Source organism: Pristiophorus japonicus, chromosome 10, assembly GCF_044704955.1.
Source record: "Pristiophorus japonicus isolate sPriJap1 chromosome 10, sPriJap1.hap1, whole genome shotgun sequence".
Taxonomy (NCBI): domain Eukaryota; kingdom Metazoa; phylum Chordata; class Chondrichthyes; family Pristiophoridae; genus Pristiophorus; species Pristiophorus japonicus.
Genome location: NC_091986.1, coordinates 161,041,196 through 161,060,671, shown reverse-complemented (window position 1 = coordinate 161,060,671; position 19,476 = coordinate 161,041,196). Strand labels below are relative to the sequence as shown.

The window sequence follows — 19,476 nt, the reverse complement described above, 5'->3', positions numbered from 1 at the left end:
AGAACAATAGGTTCTTTTCTCATGTTTCATGATCCTTCCTTCTAAAGAATTACCTTGTCATGATTTTTTCCCCATTAATTTGCAGTCTGCATTTAATAGCAGCCATTTAAAAAAAAAAAGTTTGTAGAAGATATTTACTGCACCTCCCTCGTTGAAGCAGAGTGTGCAAATCCCCAAAGCTGGGTCAGGGTTCTCGGGATGCATAAAAGCCATGACTGGCTCTGTAGAATCCAGAAGCTATTTGCTTCATGATTGTTCCCTCTGCAAATGGATAACAGAGAGTCCATAGCTCCCTGGGTTTGTATCACATACCATGAATTCGTCAGACAATGGCCTGGATTTTGCCCAGTGGAGATTTCCTTTAATCCGCCGTCTCTTCCAGCGCAGAGCCCACTACAGGGGATTTGTGGTGTCTGTGAACAGATAAAGTAACAGTGAGGTTCTTCAACAATCAGATTGCAGTATTCTCAGAGACGTGCAGAGTCCAAACCAGGAATTATGAAGCTGGAACTATAAATTAAACTTAAATGATGTACAGAAAGCAAAATAAATATTGGGAAATTCAGATGGGATTAAGGGAAAAAGATAAACAGACTGAAAAATAATTTTTAAAAACTTTAAAAAATCTCCAATACTAATTTTCTTATGTAATGAGAATCTGCACTTGTAAAATAAATTTTTCAGGGCCAGAGAGGTTGGTTAGCAGTAATTATCACTTATCACGCTATTTAAAAGAATGTACCAGCCCTAACTATTAGTCATTTTAAGTGCGGAACCAATGGTCAAGTACGCCAAGTTCACGTTGTTGCAGTCATTTCAATGCTGAATCTATTAGCGAGGCCTGCAACAGCACACCCTGTGGAGGAGCAGGGTATCTCTGACAGTAACTTCTGAATTTCCACATTTAACTGCACATGTGCGTACTCCAGAAGTTGCAGTCACATTTCCTCCATTATAAAGGCGAGCGCTGATGGCACAGCACAGAAGGAAGACATTCAGCCCATCGAGTCTGAGCCAGCTCTTTCAAAGAGCAATCTGGGTAGTCCCACTCCCCTGCTTTTTCCCCATATCCATGCAATTTTTTCTCCTTATCCAATTCCTTTTGAAGGTTACTATTGAACCTGTAACTGCCACCCTATAGTGCATTCCAAATCCCTACCCCTTGATGCGTAAAAAAAGTTTTTTCTCATGTTTGCCTCAGGTTCTTTGGCCAATCACCTTAAATCAGTGCCCTCTAGATATTGACCCTTCAGTCATTGGAAACAGTTTCTCTATTTACTCGATCTAAACCCTTCATGATTTTAAAAATCTCTCACAAATCATCAAATCTTCTCTTAGCTTTCTCTTCTCTAAGGAGAACAACCCCAGCTTATCTTGTCTATCCACACAACTGTTACCTCCTGGAACGATGTCACTGCTGGCGGGTGAGAAGTCAGAAATGTAGAGTGGGGGGTCAGGCCACTGCTGGGGACACACTGGTGTGGTCCCGGCAAGGTAATTAAGGAATGGGTGGGGTGGGAGGCGAAATAAGACAACTCTGAATGGGGGAGGCCCAAATTATCCTTGTGAAGCCAGGAGGAGCCCAGATTTTGTGGTCATTGGCGAAGTGATGGTTTTCACTGCTGACCTCAAAGAAAACTGCCCACAAATATCTCGTATCTAGTGATCTCTGTAGCGTTGCTTTCACCTCTACCAAAGTTAATTTGAACTGACGCCAAGTCTAGGGGATCTCCAGCATTCAACAAGTGACGTCGTCAACCTGGCTAAGCTTGGGAACACTGCTTTTAACGTCATAATGTAAATGTCAACGCAATGTCAAGACGATGAATACCCATATAAGCACGGGCAGTAACCATAGGTGAAACAGCACTTGCCTATGTTGCGAACAGGTGGTTGGCAATGATTAAACATGAACCGATCTCATTTATTTTGATAAGATCAGTTCTGTGTTAAACTTTAACTGATTGAACTTACCTCCTCCAGTGGTAGGGTGTGTTTATGACTGTTAAATGATGTACAGTAGTAAAACTGAATTATGAATAATATATTAAACCATATAACTAGGAGTGGCACAGTGTGTTGGAGGTTCAAAGTGCTTTCCCGCAAAATAACATCTTTTTAGGCCAGTAATTTTTTACTTGTATGTTCTTGCACGATGGAGTTGTCAGGAAGGTGTTTGTGGAATCCAAATAGCTCACGAAGGGAGTAAAAATCAGCAGGGGAGTTGTTTTCAATAGCTCGGAGTTACTCTTAGCCTGAAAGAATGATGCCTGCTCAGTCTTTTAGCTAATGCATAATGCAGACAAATGGGAAAGTGGAAAATTGTAATACTTTTTAACAGAAAAATTAGTCACATGGCTTAGTAGCTCTCATTGCAGTGAGCTCCAGCTGTTCAAACTCTATTGCTATTAATAAAGTAATTTTATCAGCTCTCAAGTGGTTGCTATTGTACAGGAGTAAATATTGATGCATGCTAATGCATTAACCCTCATTTGTGTTATCCTATACTGAGCAACATCAATGCCAATTGTAGAGCATTCCAGACCTCAGTTTGTTTTGTTGTCCGAGTTGAAGTGTTGAGGACAAAAGGCATTGCTTTGTCTCCCAATGATCCGTTGTCCTATCCAGAAGACAGTCTTCTGTGCTGCAGCACGTTTCAACAGATGGAACTGTGGAAGCAACACAGCTGAGTCAGGTGGGCAGGACAGTGGCAAATGGAATTCAATCCGGATAAGTGTGAGTTAATGCATTTGGGGAGATCTAATAAGGCAAGGGAATACACATTAAATAGTAGGACACTGAAGTGTAGAGGTACAAAGGGACCTTGGAGTGCAGGTCTACAGATCCCTGAAGGTAGCAAGCCAGGTAGATAAGGTGGTTAAGAAGGCATACGGAATACTTGCCTTTATGAGCCGAGGCATAGAATACAGGAGCAGGGAGGTTATGCATGGACTGTATAAAACACTAGTTAGGCCACAGCTAGAGTACTGTGTGCAGTTCTAGTCACCACATTACAGGAAAGATGTGATTGCACTAGAGAAGGTACAGAGGAGATTTACGAGGATGTTGCCTGGACTGGAGAATTCTAACTATGAGGAAAGATTGGATAGGCAGGGGTTGTTTTCTTTGGAACAGAGGAGGTTGAGGGGAGACCTCATTGAGGTGTATAAATATAATGAGGGGCCTAGATAGAGTGAATAGGAAGGATCTGTTTCCTTTAGCAGAGAGGTCAACAACCAAGGGGCATAGATTTAAAGTAATTGGTAGGAGGTTTAGAATGGATTTGAGGGGAATCGTTTTCACCCAGAGGGTGGTGGGGGTATGGAAATCACTACCTGAAAGGGTGGTAGAGGCAGAAACCCTTACCACTTTTTAAAAAAAAAGTACATGGATGTGCACTTGAAGTGCCGTAACCTACAAGGCTACAGACCAAGAGCTGGAAAGTGGGATTATGCTGGATAGCTCTTTGTTGGCTATTGCGGACACGATGGGCCGAAATGGCCCTCTTCTGTGCCGTAATTTTCTGTGATTCTATGGGCCCAAGTTTCGAGCCGCGCCTAGAACGGCGCAGTCCTGACCTGGACGCCCGTTTTTCATGCCACTAAGTGCGCCTAAAAAAACCCTCCAGATTCTCCACCTCCCTGCAGGTCCTCTGGCCTTCGGCACAGCGCAGCAGGAGCTGTAGGGGGCGGAGCCAGGTCCCTGCGCTGAAAACAGTGCCGGGACCTCTGCACATGCACACTATAGTGGGCGTGAAAATGCAGTAGCTCCAGGCGCCCGAAACTGTGTGGGAGGGGCCCGAAGCACGCAGCCCCTAGGCCTGGCCGAATTGCCTCACTGTGGCTGCGTGAATAAGGCTCCTCCCACGGCCAGCTCCTGCTTCCTCCCGACCCGACTCGACTCCCGCTTCTCCCGCCCCCGGACTGGACCCGACACCCGGCCCGCCCCCGGACCGGACCCGACACCCGCTCTCTTTCTCCCCCCCCCCCCCCCCCCCCCCCAACCGGACCCGACACCCGCTGCCCCACTCTCCCCCCCCCACCCGCCCCCGGACCGGAGACAGAGAGTTAGAGACACACTGAGGGGGGCATCCCAGCACGTTGTTGGAGGGCTCCCGGTGCTGCAGTCGGTAAGTAGAAAATGTTTTATTTATTGATTTTTTAAAAAATTATTTCTTATTAATTTTTTTGGTTGATTTATTGATGTATTTATCATTTATTATTGATGATGGCTCTTTATTTGTAAAACTGAAGTGTTTAATGTTTGTAAACTTCCCTTTAAACACCTTCCACCACCATTCCCTACGCCTGATTTGTAACCTACGCCTGATTTTCTAAAGTGTAGACAAGGTTTTTTCGAGCGTACAAAAATCTTCACTTACTCCATTCTAAGTTAGTTTGGAGTAAGTTTTCACTGACAAAACTTTGAAAACAGGCGTAAGTGGCCGGACACGCCCCCTTTTGGAAAAAAAACTTCTGTTCCAAAGTGGAACTGTTCTAACTGACTAGAACTGGAGCAAACTAAATGACGAGAATTCCGATTTCTAAGATACTCCGTTCTACACCAGTTGCTCCTAAAAAATCAGGAGCAAATCATGTGGAAACTTGGGGCCTATGATTCTGTCCTTGCCCAGGAACCCTGAGGCCAACTGCATCATTCCCACTGGCACCTTAGTTGAGATTGGCTAATTAAGAACACACCATGGATCAGTCTTGTGACCTTCCTACTTTATATGGTTCAATATAGGGTTGCCAGTTCTGGTTGGACGTATTCCCGGAGGCTTGGTCACACAACATTTGATCATGTGACCATCTACAGCACCACCCTGTTTACAATCAATAAATTATTTTAAAAAACATATTTTACAGGGTGCACACCCTTGCACACAAACCTTACTTCCTGTTGTCCCAATTTTCTGTGAATGCTAACACTGTAGTAAATGTTTGCTCTGTTGATCTTTCATGGCATTTTTGCAATTTTCCGTGAAATAGCAGAGGAAGTAGCGATCACAGGAATTCCTTCCCCACTGATTTTCCTTGTGACTCAGTTCTGTCTCCCCAAGTATTGTGCAAATAAGTAATTCTGCTTAAAACAAAACAGCATTTTTTTAAGACTCTTGGGAAGGATCAATAAGCATGATCACATGCTTATTATAAAGACGCATGTTACAAAGAGACTGTGCTGTACTAAATGCCACAACTGATCACAGGACTAATGACACTCTATCCCTCACAAGCATAAAAGCAATTGAACTGCTCTGCAGAAGTACTATTATCCTGAATGCAAGCTAACAGTACTGCACAACTGAGCAGGCTAGACCCTATTGCATCACTCTGGATTGCTATTAGTCCAAATCATGTGTGGAAAAATATTTTCTCCACAAATTTGAAAATGTACCCTTCGACGACAGATTAATGATAGAGAATGAGGAATGAAGTCTTTTTTTTAAAAAAGGAGCTTATTTCCCATCCGCGAATGACTGAAACTTGCTGCTGCAAGAGACTGCCCCACAATGCTGGCTGTCTTTATTATTTCTTGCATCACGGGGGTTAAAGAGCAGTTTTTGGTGGATTTCGGATTTATCTACCAAGTGCAGCTCTGGACTACAGAGGAGTGCAGGTTGAGTCGCCAATAGAAAGTACCTTTTTCTCTGTGCCGAGGAAATTGATCCTCTACTCTGGGAGACTCCCGGCCAATCTGGGAGGGTTGGCAACCCTAGCACACCAAGTGGTACATATACTGACTCTGCCATTGGGAAACTGAAACTATCATGTATTTTTAAGTTCACAATGTAAAAGGGATTAGCAGTTAATGTAGTTGACCAGATTTCTATTTGAGGTGTGGCAGGGGACACAGTGCAGCCTGCGACCTATCAGTTGCTATTCTCAGCTGTGACTAGTTGTAAAAGTGCTGGACAGAAAATATGTGTCATTTGTAGGCATATCTGGCTTGTTCAGTATATTAATAGGTGGGGACTTGGATGTTGATCTCAGTGGAGACGTATGTGGCTTGGAACTTGAAATTTAGAGGGTTGACTCATGACGTTAGTAAAACTCATTATGCAGGGGTGGTGGGAGGAGGAGAATTCTATTCAGTGGTAAATAAAATCTGAACACTGAATATTTTCTTCCTATAATGTCTGACTTAATTTCATTTACGAAGTACTGGTGATCTCGGATAAGGATTTGACCTTATTGAATTTCAATGCTGCTGCTAGCAGAGATATATATGAAAATCAGCATAAATCAATAAAAAGTTATAACTTCCATTTAAATTTAGAGGATAATTCATGGGGTTGTGTACCAGACCGAGGGGTGTTGTGTATCTGTCCGTCTCTAATACACAACCTTGCCCCAATTGCAAGTGGTATGCTGCTGTAAATCCTTACGTTTTTAAATTTGTATTTTGATGTGTGGTGCATAGTGTTATCCATGAACTGTGCATATCTGACTTTGAAAGCCTTGAACAATGAATGCAGAGGTAAAAGTACACAGTCATGGGATCAGCCTTATGAGTCATGCCATCAGACCTGTTAATGTGTAGCTGAAGATTGTCAGACGGGCTGGTGTGTTTTAATACCAAAAATAGGAAGAAAAAAGATCAAATGAATGGCCACTGTCAATAAGTACCGTGTGGTATTTCAGTGCATGTGCTGGACACCAATAACTCTGTCTGACCATGAGGTAGGTAACAGCATAAATAAGGTTGATTTTGGCATTTTAAGTAGTTGTGTTTTGTTTTGCTACATCCTCTGCAATGATTAGTTACAACTGCATTTAAAAGAATGTGACGTTAAATGAAATGGTACAAAATATTTTTAAAAACCAGGATATTAATTAGAATAAAACATTTTTCCTCAGATTTAGAAAATGATCACAGTTAATGGCTGTTACGTGGTTCTAATGAGATGTATTTACTGCTTAAGTCAGGCACTTAACAAGTAACTATCTCTTGTTTAACTGTAGATAACGCTATACCATCATGATTATGTAAAAATACAATTAAAGCAGAGGTTTTGCCTCTGAAGCACACCGATCAGTTAACCCCCAGATTCAATAACCAACCACTCTGCTGAGTCAGATCATCTCAGCTGCCGGAATGGTAGGGGGCTGCAGCTCAACTGGGTTAGGGCATTGGAAATCCATTAGGGTTCCCACCCTGATCACTGTATGTATGCATGTGACTATGGGATCTTGCTTTGGTGGGGTACTCTTCACCGTTGGATATCCTGCTGACATTCAATGTCAGCACTCACCATATGCATAATTAGGTGATCGAAGGTGCCTGTGGAAATGTCCTAGTGAGGACATCAAAGCCTTCAGGAGAAGAGAGAAATTTTTGAGGGGAGAAAACTAAGGTGAAAGTTGCTTGAATTCCACACCCCCACTGATTGATTCAAATTTAAGAATAGCTTTTATATTTTCTATGCCAAAGTTGGATAGGTTTTATAACACACACAGTGCAGTATTTATTTTCCTTTTCCTAGTACAGATCTACATGGAATTTTATAGATACAAGACAAAATGTATTTTAAAGTAACCACCTATTATTTTAGATCTTAAATTGTTTCCACCTGATTCTTTTTGATATGTTATTAAAGCTACCTTTCCTTTGGAGAGCCACTTCTAAAACAATACTCCAAAACTGTGGCTGCTCCTTTAGCCAACCATTTATCGTGCAGGGATGTTTCCCCTCATAGGGAAACTAAAACTAGGGGACATAGTCTTAGAATAAGGGGCTGCCCATTTAAAACTGAGATGAGAAATTTCTTCTGAGGGTTGTAAGTTTCTGCCCCAGAGAGCTGTGGAGGCTGGGTCATTGAATATATTTAAGGCGAAGATGGATAGATTTTTGAATGATAGGGGAGTCGAGGGTTATGGGGAGCAGGCGGAGAAGTGGAGCTGAGTCCATGATCAGATCAGCCATGATCTTATTGAATGGTGGAGCAGGCTCAAGGGGCCAAATGGCCTGCTCCTCCTATTTCTTATGTTCTTATGACTTCATGGGTGCCAATTACCCAATGATACCTTGCCAGTGGCAATTATTCATGTGTCAGCTTATATAATGTGTATTGGCAGCCTGTTTGACCATGGAGGCATCACAGCTAAACAGAAAAACTACTTTTCCCAAATGGGCTTAAAACTGGCATTGCAGATCAACTGATAATTATAGAAACTGCCTGATTGTCATTTCTATGGATGGCAATGCCAGTTTTACACTTGTGCAACAAGTTGAAAATCTGCCCTCGTAAATCAGGACTATCTGTAGTGCTAAGAATCTATTTAGTATAATGAAACAGGAAACTCATTTTACAGGTATTTTTGGCATATACCCAAGAAATTGAAATAGACTGCTACTAAATAGCAGTTCGATAGTCGTAAAATATGTCTTAATGCCTTGCACACTTCATTGTGATGCCAAGATGCACAGCATCGGTATTTATTTCCTTGTATCTCTCTCTCTCTCTCTCTCTCTCTCTTCCCCCCCCCCCCCCCCCCCTGCCCCAGCCCCTCCAAACCCAAATAAACATTTAGCATATACCTGTTAACTATATCTATAACTAAACAGTTGGCTTGGATGTGCCTGTATTGGCTCTGATCTGCCTGCAACGCATGTTATCAACATTTTTAAATTACCAGACTTTAAAAGCTATTCAAAATCAGCAATGTTATCTGTGTACCTGAGCAGATTTAGACTAACGGTGCTGGATCCTGTGATGCACATTTTCTCAGATCTGTAAATCTTAGACTTTGTTTTTGTATGCAAGTGTCTGATATTCCATATATCAGCAGTAGGACACTTGATATGTTTGTACAATCAAAAATATATATTTTTACATTTTTATTGTTACGCTGATGTGTGTACAACCTAGAGTTTATAACTCTAGGAAGAAATGATGCTAATAAAGATGATGACACTCAGTGTTCACATTTGAAAGGTTTCTTCTGAAGACCACTGGAGGAAGCCATTACCTTCCCAGGAAGAAGAAAAGACAGATACACAAAAGGTTGGACAAAGAAGGTGGAACTCCGGGAAAGGCAGGCAGCGACAACGACCCCTTTCAGACTATGGTCAGTTTGCGACCAGGAAGTTCTCTATCCCAGAGAATGGTGTTCCTATTCATCCTCAAGAAATGGACCTTGCAGAGAATGAAGACACAGCTGAGGCCTCTTGTGTTGTCTCCCAGACTCAGAAATATGCCACTGTTCAGCACCATAGAAATCGAAAAAGACCAATCTCTGTAATTGGTGGGGTCAGTATCTATGGGACTAGTCAGTCTGAGGAAATGGAGGACCTTCTTACAGTACAAGTAAGATGACTCTCTTTTGCTGCCTCTTCTGCACCAAAATCAAACTTTTCTTCTTTGCCTGCCTCTTCGCTCCATCTTTGGTTGAAAATTTTGCTTCCATTTAAGAGGCCCTAGTATGGAATGTGGGCTGTTTCCTGTCTTCCTTAACTCTAATTCAGTCATTGGTGTACTTGCAAATACTCTTCCTCTTTTAGTAAACTTTTTGCCAATAATAGCTTGCCTAAATATATTTGCTTTTCTGAGATGCATTTGAATTCCTGGCACATCTCTTGCATTTAATGCACTGTATTTCCAATGTTTCCACTTGCAAAATTGTTGAATCCATGAACCTGACGATTAATGTGTTGCTTAAAAGTGAATTAGAAATTCTGATTGTAACAGATATAGATTTATTGCATTGCACCATCCGGTGAACAGAGAGTAAATCCATTTCAGATATTTTAAAACTTAAGTCAAGTGAAAGGTTATTTGATATTCATAATCCTTAAGAATCCATAAAATTCCCCCTTTCAGTATGCCATATCAATAGGTAAAATGTTTTCAGTATTATAATAAGAATGGTGGAAGAATTATTGCTGGTTGGTTTTAAATTATTACCAGTAAGATGAATGTTTGTGTTGGTGAGAATTTGAACTTCAATATAGCTAGATTATTTCTACAGCAAATGGTAAACAGTTTTGATTTTTAAACAAAAAGTACATTGTCCTAACGTAAAGTGGCAATTGTCACAAATGTTCTTTCAGTAGAAAAGGGAAAACGCTAGTGTTAAGAATATGTTATAGGCCATCACAAGATAAAATGGAGGTGGAGGTACTGCTGTGGGAGATCATAAAAAAGATTAGTGCCGAGACCTCACTTGCAATTTTGGGGGATTTTTATCTTCCTGACCTAGACTGGGATTTATAGTGGGGACAAATCTGTATGTGCAAGCGAGTTTGTTGAACCACTTCAAGAATCTTTCCTTTTAATGGCAGGCAGGGAACCCACAAGGGGAAATAATATTGGATTTGCTTGTGACAAATGAAGTGGAATTAATAAGCCAAATTGAAGTAAGGAGCCATTTGAGATCTAGTGTTCATAAAGTTGTTTATGTTAAGGTGAAATGAGTACAGGACAGAAAATTAAAATTACTAAGAAATTGGATTTCAGCAAAGCAGACTTTAAGGGGATAAAATGCTGTACGAAAGGGGGGGAAAATGTTCAAAATTCCTTCTGTCGATTTAATTTTGGTAAAATGGTTGACGAGTATTTGTAATCGCACTGATTATTTTTGCTAAAATTATTAATGGAAGAAATTTCAGCCATCGAAGAAGGGGGAACCATGGCTTATTTTTCTTTTCCCCACCCAAATCATTAAAGCCAATTCAGGTGCCTTAACTAATATAGAATCATTAAAATTACACAGCACAGAAGGAGGCCATTGGCCCATTGTGCCTGTGCTGGCTTTTTAGTCCCCCACCCAGAATTTTTCCCCATAACCCTGAAAATTAGTTCTCTTCAAATACATGTCCACTGCCTATGGAATCTGATTCCCCTACCCTTTCAGGTAGTGCATTCCAGATCTTAACCACCCTCTGTATGAAAAAGATTCTCTTCATTTCCCTTTAACTAAGATCAGCTAAGCACCTAGGAGGGATTGAATCTTGGAGCATTCTTACTCTTACAGCTGTCGCACACGGTGAATTTATACAATAAGTCATATGGGGAGCTGTCAAACTGTAATTTTTAATACAATGCATTTGTCTATGACAGTTATAACAATGAACAAAGCGGTGCTGCAGAGTGCAAAATTAAATGTTCAGCACTGAGAAGTTAAGAGACTAAAATAATAGTTCATGATTTAAAAGTTAACTTCAAGAGAAACCTGATGGCCGAATAGATAAATGCACTGTCCTGTGTGGAACTGAGCCATACTGATCAGGTTTGATCCTTGGTTTGTGCTGAGTTAACTGATCTCAGCTATGATGTTGGGAGGGCTATTAAAATTAACCTCAAGTCCCTCGACTAGTAAAGGGAAAAGTCTTCCAAAAATTCCAGTCCAATCATTATACTGACACCCTTGCTCGAAGGTGTGTGTGTGTGTGTGTGTGTGTGTGTGTGTGTGGACATCAGATGATCAGACTTGGATGTGAGGGTGTTATGATATAAAGGCTGCCGACATTCACTGTTTAGGTTCACATATGATGAACGGAAAATTGGGAAATGTACTGGAGGACAGCTACCATCTATAGAACTGTACCCCAGCATTAATCAGCACCATAAGGCAAAGAGAAAAGAAGATAGATGCAAAAAAATGAAAACAAGAAGCTTTTCTTCTGATGGTTTAGTCGGTAAATTAAATGTCTGGTGTGGATCTGAGACTTGTAGATCAGAAGCTCTGAGAGTTGGTCTCCTTTCTATGCTGAGTTAGCTACCTCAGTTGGGGCAGCAGTTGAGATGCTACAGTTGGCTTCTGAATCCTTGGGTAGGAATGGAAAAGTAAGTCAGCGATCCTGCTCCTGATTGCTATCTAGTGATCCTTGCTGAAAAATGTATGAATGTGAGCATGAACGTCCTGCATTGCACAGTTGAATAGCCTGTCTTAGTTCACAATAGAAAAATTACGAATTTAGCAAAGTACTGGAGGGCAGCAAGTGTTCTTGGCGAGTACGCAGAGTCATTGACCTCAGGAGAGTCAGAGAATATTGGGGGTAGAGAAGATTATTCAATTTCAAACCACCCTGAATGAACAAAATAAATGTGCTTCATTCGTTTAATTTTTAATGTTCAGCAATTTTTTTTCTTCAATGCCTTTTAAACACTATAGAACGTTTAAAAAGTGCTGTTAACTTTCATTTTGTGTTCAGATGGCTGGCTAAAAGCTTTCAGACATCAGTAATCGCATTTTCTATGTTGGAGGTTTGCAGCTGGTCAATAAACTGTTTGTACGCAGGATGCAATATTTCAATCTACTTAGTTTCCAAGGAGTTAGAATCTGAAGTAATTGGAGATGTGTGAGAACACTGCTGAGTAGATTTGGCTATACCCTGTACTGTGTACCACAGCACTGTGTGGGCCAAAGGCAGAATATTCAGTGAAACAATCCATGGTAAGGATTTACTTCGAGCTAAATTATTTGATTGATGCTGACACAGTAGTTGAGTGGGTTTGGTGAAGAACAAGATGTTTTTGATGGGTGTTTAATATAGTTCTCAGTTCATATGGCCTGTTCGACAATTTATAGGTCATATGAAACACCTTTATAGTAAGTACATCCTAAATTAATAACCAGGAAGACATTATTGCATGACAGATTACAGTTGCCTGTCTGTCAAAAGAGAATCCAAATTACCTTTTCTCCTCTAAATGTTATTAGATTTACATCATGGCAAAATTAAAATTGGATTATATTTTGTCTCACAAACACATATTGCCACAGTGCAATTCTATTGTATTTTTCAAATTTTCTGTAAAGTCTCCGGTGTTGTAGTACAAAGGAAGAAGTGCGGCGTCTTGGGCCTAATAGCATGTTCCTGCTCTTAAAATATATCATGTTAGGACAATTATTTTGGAGACTGACTCTCATTATGTCTCATGATAGCATTTATTACAACCATAATGCTGTACTGTACTTTTCCCTAAACGTTTAAATGATCTGTCTAGGGAAAATATAAATGTATTCCTTTATATTTCCTAGAAAGTGGGATCAGCAAGATGGATAGTAATGACGATTTCTGGTCCTGCAAATTCCTACGCTCTCAAAATGATTCCTAATTATCCACATTTTACATGTGAAAAAATTTAAAGTATGAACTTTGAGTGGAAATGGCCATACTACCTATGTTTTGACACGGGGAAGCCATTTTATCCTCAGTGATGCTCTGAAATTTTGGTACAGCAACACAGAAGTGACCTAAAGTCAATTTAAAACTTGTTGAATAATATTATTTAAAGTACAAAATGCTACTTAATGATGTCAAACAGAAGAACAAAATCAGTTGCTTGAGGTAGTGCTTTACCCATTAAGTAAATGCACTTTGAGGCCAGATACATTGGTGTGGGCACTGATGCACAATTGAGAAATTTACTTTTCTGGTTTAAATGTTGTATTTCCCAGAATGCTTTTCTACTGTGCACGATATAGGTTTCTTAGGCAATGCCAGTCTGATCTCCCTTCTAGGTAGATAAAGACAAATCCTGGAACAGGAATGAGATTGACATTTTTGGTTCAATAAAATAAAATGTAAATCATGGTAATTGTGAACCTAAATAATACTGCATCTTGAGCTTGAAAGACTGAATTCAAACCAACATCACAATGTCACCACTTAAATTGGAAAATGAGCTGAAGTGACAAAATATCAATAACAGATATCTTTAAAATTCATCTTTTTTAGCGAAGTTACTTTACTTCTATGAATAAATAGTATTGGTATGTTTTCGCTATCCAAAATGATATATTTAATTTTCTTTGTTTTCAGCCGGTTGCGCGGCCACCTGTTCCTTCACATCAAGTACCACCATACAAAGCAGTGTCTGCCAGACTTCGACCTTTCACTTTCTCCCAAAGCACACCCATTGGCTTAGATCGGGTTGGGCGTAGACGGCAAATGAGAACATCAAATAGTAAGTAATGCGTATCTAAATCAAGTCGCATGTTATAATCCTGATTGTAAGCATGCAATTAACTAAAACCTATCTGCAGTAAAGTATATATATCGGTGACAGTCTTACTCGGCCCCTTCCCATCAAAGACGGCAGTTTTCTTGATCTGCTCCTCTGCCACTGGATTCAATATCTGCCCCCTCCATCACTGGCACACTGTCTGCAACATGTACAATCTACAAGATGCACTGCAGCACATCACCAAGTTTACTTTGACAGCGCCTCCCTACCCCATGATCTCTGTCACTGAAGATCAGAGAAACAATGTAATGGGAACACTCCAAATCATACACCCATCCTGGCTTTGCAATCATAGGCAGTTCCTCAGAATTGAGGAAGACTTGCTTCCATTCCTGAAGTGAGTTTTTTGGTGGCTGAACAGTCTAATACGAGAGCCACAGACTCTATCATAGGAGGGACATGCTTGATTTCTGCATGCTCTCAGCGTTGAGACTCGAGGTGCTCAGCGCCCTCTTGGATGCACTTCCTCCACTTAGGGTGATCTTGGGCCAGGGACTACCAGGTGTCAGTGGGGATGTTGTACTTTGTCAGGGAGGCTTTGAGAGTGTCCTTGTAGCATTTTTGCTGCCCACCTTTGGCTCGTTTGCCATGAAGGAGCTCCGAGTAGAGCACTTGCTTTGGGAGTCTCATGTCTGGCATGTGGACTATGTGGCCTGCCCAGCGGAGCTGATCGAGTGTGGTCAGTGCTTCAATACTGGGGATGTTAGCCTGAATGAGGACGCTGATGTTGGTGCGCCTGTTCTCCCAGGGGATTTATAGAATCTTGCGGAGACACGTTTGGTGATATTTCTCCAGCAACTTGAGGTGTCTACTGAACATGGTCCATGTCTCTGAGCGATACAGGAGGGCAGGTATTACTACAGCCCTGTACACCATGAGTTTGGTGGTAGTTTGGAGGGCCTGGTCTTCAAACACTCTTCCTCAGGCGATCGAAGGCTGCACTGGCGCACTGGAGGCGGTGTTGGATCTCGTCGTCGATGCCTGCTCTTGTTATTAGGAGGCTCCCGAGATATGGGAAGTGGTCCACGGTGTCCAGGCCGTGCCATGGATCTTGATCACTGGGAGGCAGTGCTGTGTGGTGAGGACAGGCTGGTGGAGGACCTTTGTCTTACGGATGTTTAGCGTAAGGCCCATGCTTTTGTATGCCTCAGTAAATATGTCCACTATGTCCTGGAGTGCAGCCTCTATGTGTGCAGATGCAGACGTCGCCTGTGTACTGTAGCTCGACAACAGGGGTGGTCTTGATCTGGCCTGGAGATGGCGTAGGTTGAACAGGTTCCCACTGGTTCTGTAGTTTAGTTCCACTCCAGCGGGGAGCTTGTTGACTGTGAGGTGGAGCATGGCAGCGAGAAAGATTGAGAAGAGGGTTGAGCCGATAACGCAGCCCTGTTTGACCCCAGTCCGGACGTGGATTGGGTGTGTGATGGATCCGTTGGTAAGGATCACGGCCTGCATGTTGTCGTGGAGTAGGCGGAGGATGGTGACGAACTTTTGGGGGCATCTGAAACAGAGGAGGACACTCGATAGACTTTTGCGGTTGACAGTGTCAAAGGCCTTTGTAAGGTCGAAGAAGGCCATGTATAAGGCATCACTGCTGTCCCTTCCTTGTTGCTGGGTCAATATACTGGAATCCCCTATCTAACACAATTATGCAAGTACCATCACCACAAGGGCTATGAAGAACAAAAAAAATGCCCAAGTACTCTTTGTTTGTACTCAATGATCCTAGCAATATGACCTAAAATTCTATTTGCTTTCCCGATCACCACTTTACACTGCTTGTGCCCTTTTACATATCATCCCAAGTGGTCTTCATGATCTATTTCCTTGAATGGGTGCTCTTCAATGGTATAGACATGCCTCGAGTTTCCTAACACTGGGGGGGAGGAGGGGAGGGGAGGGGGGGGCGGCGGCGGTAGACGGGCTGAAATCACGGGAGTTCAAGATTTAGGGGGGGAGCAGCTGCTTGCGCAAAATCACAAATTAAGATTCTCAGCTACAGGGGACCCCACCGTTCTAAGGTAAATCCAGTAACATTTATAGAAGTCATGTGATCTAACCACATGGCCAGATGTCATGTGGTCAGAACATCACATTCAACTCCACTGGTACTGAGCTACTAACAGCCCCCTATCCAACCTCGGGTACTTCAAACATTACCAGCTGCAGCACATGGAGGCAGGGAGTCCCAGACAGGGGTCAGTAGGAGATGAATCTGCCGCACCCCCACCCCCAATTTAGCGGGGGTCGACCAGAACCAGAAATCTAGCCCCCAGTATCAATACATCCCTCCCATGATGGAAAAGGACTTCTGGATGGCAATGAACTCGGCAACCCAACGAACAGAAAATGAATTGAAATTATATCCTGCTGGCAGAGCTTGAGAATTAGGCACGTTCCCAGGGGAGGGCAAAAAAAAGAAGGAACACTGCAGGAGATGCACCCAATCCTGGAATGTTTGGTTCATCCGGTTTACTGACCATTTTGAGAATAAGCACATGTGCAATAAAGGACTCCTGTGCAAATCCCTTGGGTGTCCCTAATTTGTCCTTAATTTATAGGTTTCACTATAATAGCTGTAAAGCACTTTGTAATGTCCTTATGTTATGAATGCAAGTTCTAACTTTTTCTTAAATATAATTTTAGGCAAAGTGACCCTCAAGGTCTTTAAGACTGAAACTTCCGCTGAGGCTAAACTCTCTCTTGGTCTTTTGTACTCCACCGGTTTCATTCTACTTGAGACTAACTTTTGACTAGCAAACTCAAATTTATACTATTGCATACTAGCCTAACTGTCACAGGAAAACAGAGACCAGTAGTTATACTACTTGTGTAATCAATGAATACACTTCTTACTGGCTCAAATCAGTCCACCTGTAAGACACTAATGCTGAGAATTTCCTCAGGTCTACTGCCATAACCTCAGCAGAAGATTGGAAGAAACCTTGGATTGATGTGTAAACTGAGGTTTCCATCGATCTTCCACCGAAGTTAAGGTGGTCAGTCATGAGGAAATTCCTTGTGTAAGGAAACAACCTTAAACAGTTCCTACAGAGTTGTTAATTTTCTTAATTTTAGCTGTTCTATATTAGCGTCATACCCTGTAATACTGAAAATAAATAAGTGTAATGGGAATTTATGGATGATGAAAAGATGAATTACTACTGCTGTAATCAGATTCTTTAATACTAACCAGATATTTGGTGTGGCCAATCAGATCCAAATCGTTCAAATGGATTTACATGACTCAGGCTATAGTTAGTGCATTGGTGACATCATATTCCCAGAACACTGCAAGTGACAGAACATCCAAATGTTTTGAATGCTGTAGTGAATGTTTCTTAACAAAGCACAGAATGTAACTGATCTAGCCTGGAGCAAAAGCCTTCTATCTGAATATCATTTCAATATTGGTGGGTTGTACTTGGGTTTGTAACATGGCACTGTGCATTGACAGTAGATAAAATGTGTAGCCTGCATTGAACTTCAATTATTACATAATGCTATGATCTTTCTTGGTGTGATCATGATAGTGATGATCTACTCTTACATTTTTTTACTGATAATCCAGTGCCAATGAACTGAGCTCTTTTTTACCCTCCGTTTCAATTTTGATATTTTAAAAACATAGCTTTTCTTTATGTATATGTACGAGAGGTTAGTGATGCTGAAGACACTCCTGTGATAAATACTGGAAATATCAGCTGAGACATGTAAATCATTTTTAACTGCATTTCACAAAGTCTGATAATCTAAGCAAAAGTGATAGTTCAAATGAAGATAATTGCAGGTGTCTTAATCTTAACTGGTATTTTCTAGATCGAAGGGCATATACAATTGTATTACTCCATTTTAGACTTGTCAGGGCTCCTACTGTAAAAACATCTGCCTGTAATCGCATGTCTGTCAGACCAACAGTGGTGGTAACTTATCAGTATAGATAAAGCTGATGACTTGATAAAATAAAACACAATTTTAAGCGATTAGAAATGTATGATTTCATGAATAGTTAAAATAACACATAGGGGTCAAGTTTCGACCTGAGTTGCTCCTATTTTTTTGGAGCAACTGGTTTAGAATGGAGTATCTTAGAAATTGCAATTCTCGGCATTTAGTTTGCTCCAGTTCTAGTCAGTTAGACATCCAACAAGCCATGAAACCATACTTCGTATGCGCTACTGTCTTCAGATCAATGATGATGCGAGAAAAAATCAGAGCAATTCAACGGAGGAAAACAAAAACGAATTACATAGAATATACAGCAAATCAGCCCAACAAGGCTCTGCTGGTGTTTATACTCCACACTGGTCTCCTCCCATTCTATCTATCACATCTCAGCCTTTCAGCATATCTTTCCATTCCCTTTTCTCTCATGCTCTCGTGTATTCATCTAGTTTCCTTTTGAAAGTATTTAAGTTATTTGCCTCAACCACTTTCTGTGATAGCGAGTTCCACATTCTAACCAATCTCAGCGGGGTAAGAATCCTCTGGGAGTGTGGCACTCTCAAACCGGTTTTTAGCACTGAATACCAGTGAGGTTGACGACACCTTAGGGGAGTGCAGTCTAGATGCACATCCACGACATTGTGCGGCAAATGATTGCACAGAGGGCTCAGCAAAGTGTAGAAATGCAATGGTCATAGGGGATGCGATAGTCGGGGGGAATAGACTGGCATTTCTGCAAACGTCGAATTGAGTCTCGCATGGTGTGTTGTCTCCCTGGTGTCAGGATAAAGGCCATCACTGAGATGGTACAGAACACTTGAGGGAGGAAGGGGAATAACCGGAAGTCATGATCCATGTGGGAACCAATGACATAGGAAGGAAAAGGGTTGAGGTCCTGCAGTCAAAGTTTCAGGAGCTGGGGAGGAAGTTAAAAAGCAAGACCTCAAAGGTAGTAATCTGCGGAGTACTCCCAGTACCACGCACTAGGACTAGTAGGATAAAACAGATTGACGTGTGGCTGGAGAAATGGTGCAGGAGGGAGGGCTTCAGATTACATGGGGATTGGGACCAGTTCTGGGGCAGAGGGACCTGTCCAAGGTTGGATGGATTGCACCCTCAACAGTGCTAGGACCAATGTCCTCGCAGGAAGGTTAACTAGTACTGTGGGTGAGGGTTTAAATTAGTTTGGCAGAGGAATCGGCACCAGGATGAAAGAGAGAGAAGAAACAAGGTGCACAGAAGAGGCAAATAGCACTGGAGTAAAGAATAGTTCAGACATAAGAGGGATCAGACAGGGAGCAAATGTGAGGCAGTCTAAGATGGGTTTGGATTGTATGTACGTAGCATGATAAATAAGTTGGTGAGCTGCAGGCACAAGTCACCACATGGGACTATGATATAGTGGCAATAACAGACACCTGGCTCAAAAAAGGGGAGGATTGGGAACTTAATATTCCTGGCTACAAGGTATTCAAGAAATATTCAGGAAAAAAAGGAGGGGCGGTGGCGGTATTGATCAAAGAAACTATTGTAGCACTGGAGAACAATGATGTAGT

At 41.7% G+C, this 19,476-nt stretch overlaps 1 protein-coding gene across 3 annotated transcripts in view; it reads left to right on the top strand.

Annotated features, from left to right (window-relative positions):
• The window catches only part of LOC139275163 (spermatogenesis-associated protein 13-like), a 365,108-nt gene that overhangs the window by 261,732 nt on the left and 83,900 nt on the right, over positions 1–19,476 (top strand). For 2 of the 3 annotated variants that reach the window (XM_070892242.1, XM_070892244.1), the window contains 2 exons: positions 8,939–9,310; positions 13,771–13,915. In XM_070892242.1, coding sequence (XP_070748343.1) covers positions 8,939–9,310; positions 13,771–13,915 — 517 coding nt within the window. The remainder of the gene's footprint in view (positions 1–8,938; positions 9,311–13,770; positions 13,916–19,476) is intronic. The other variant, XM_070892243.1, reaches the window with a different exon arrangement.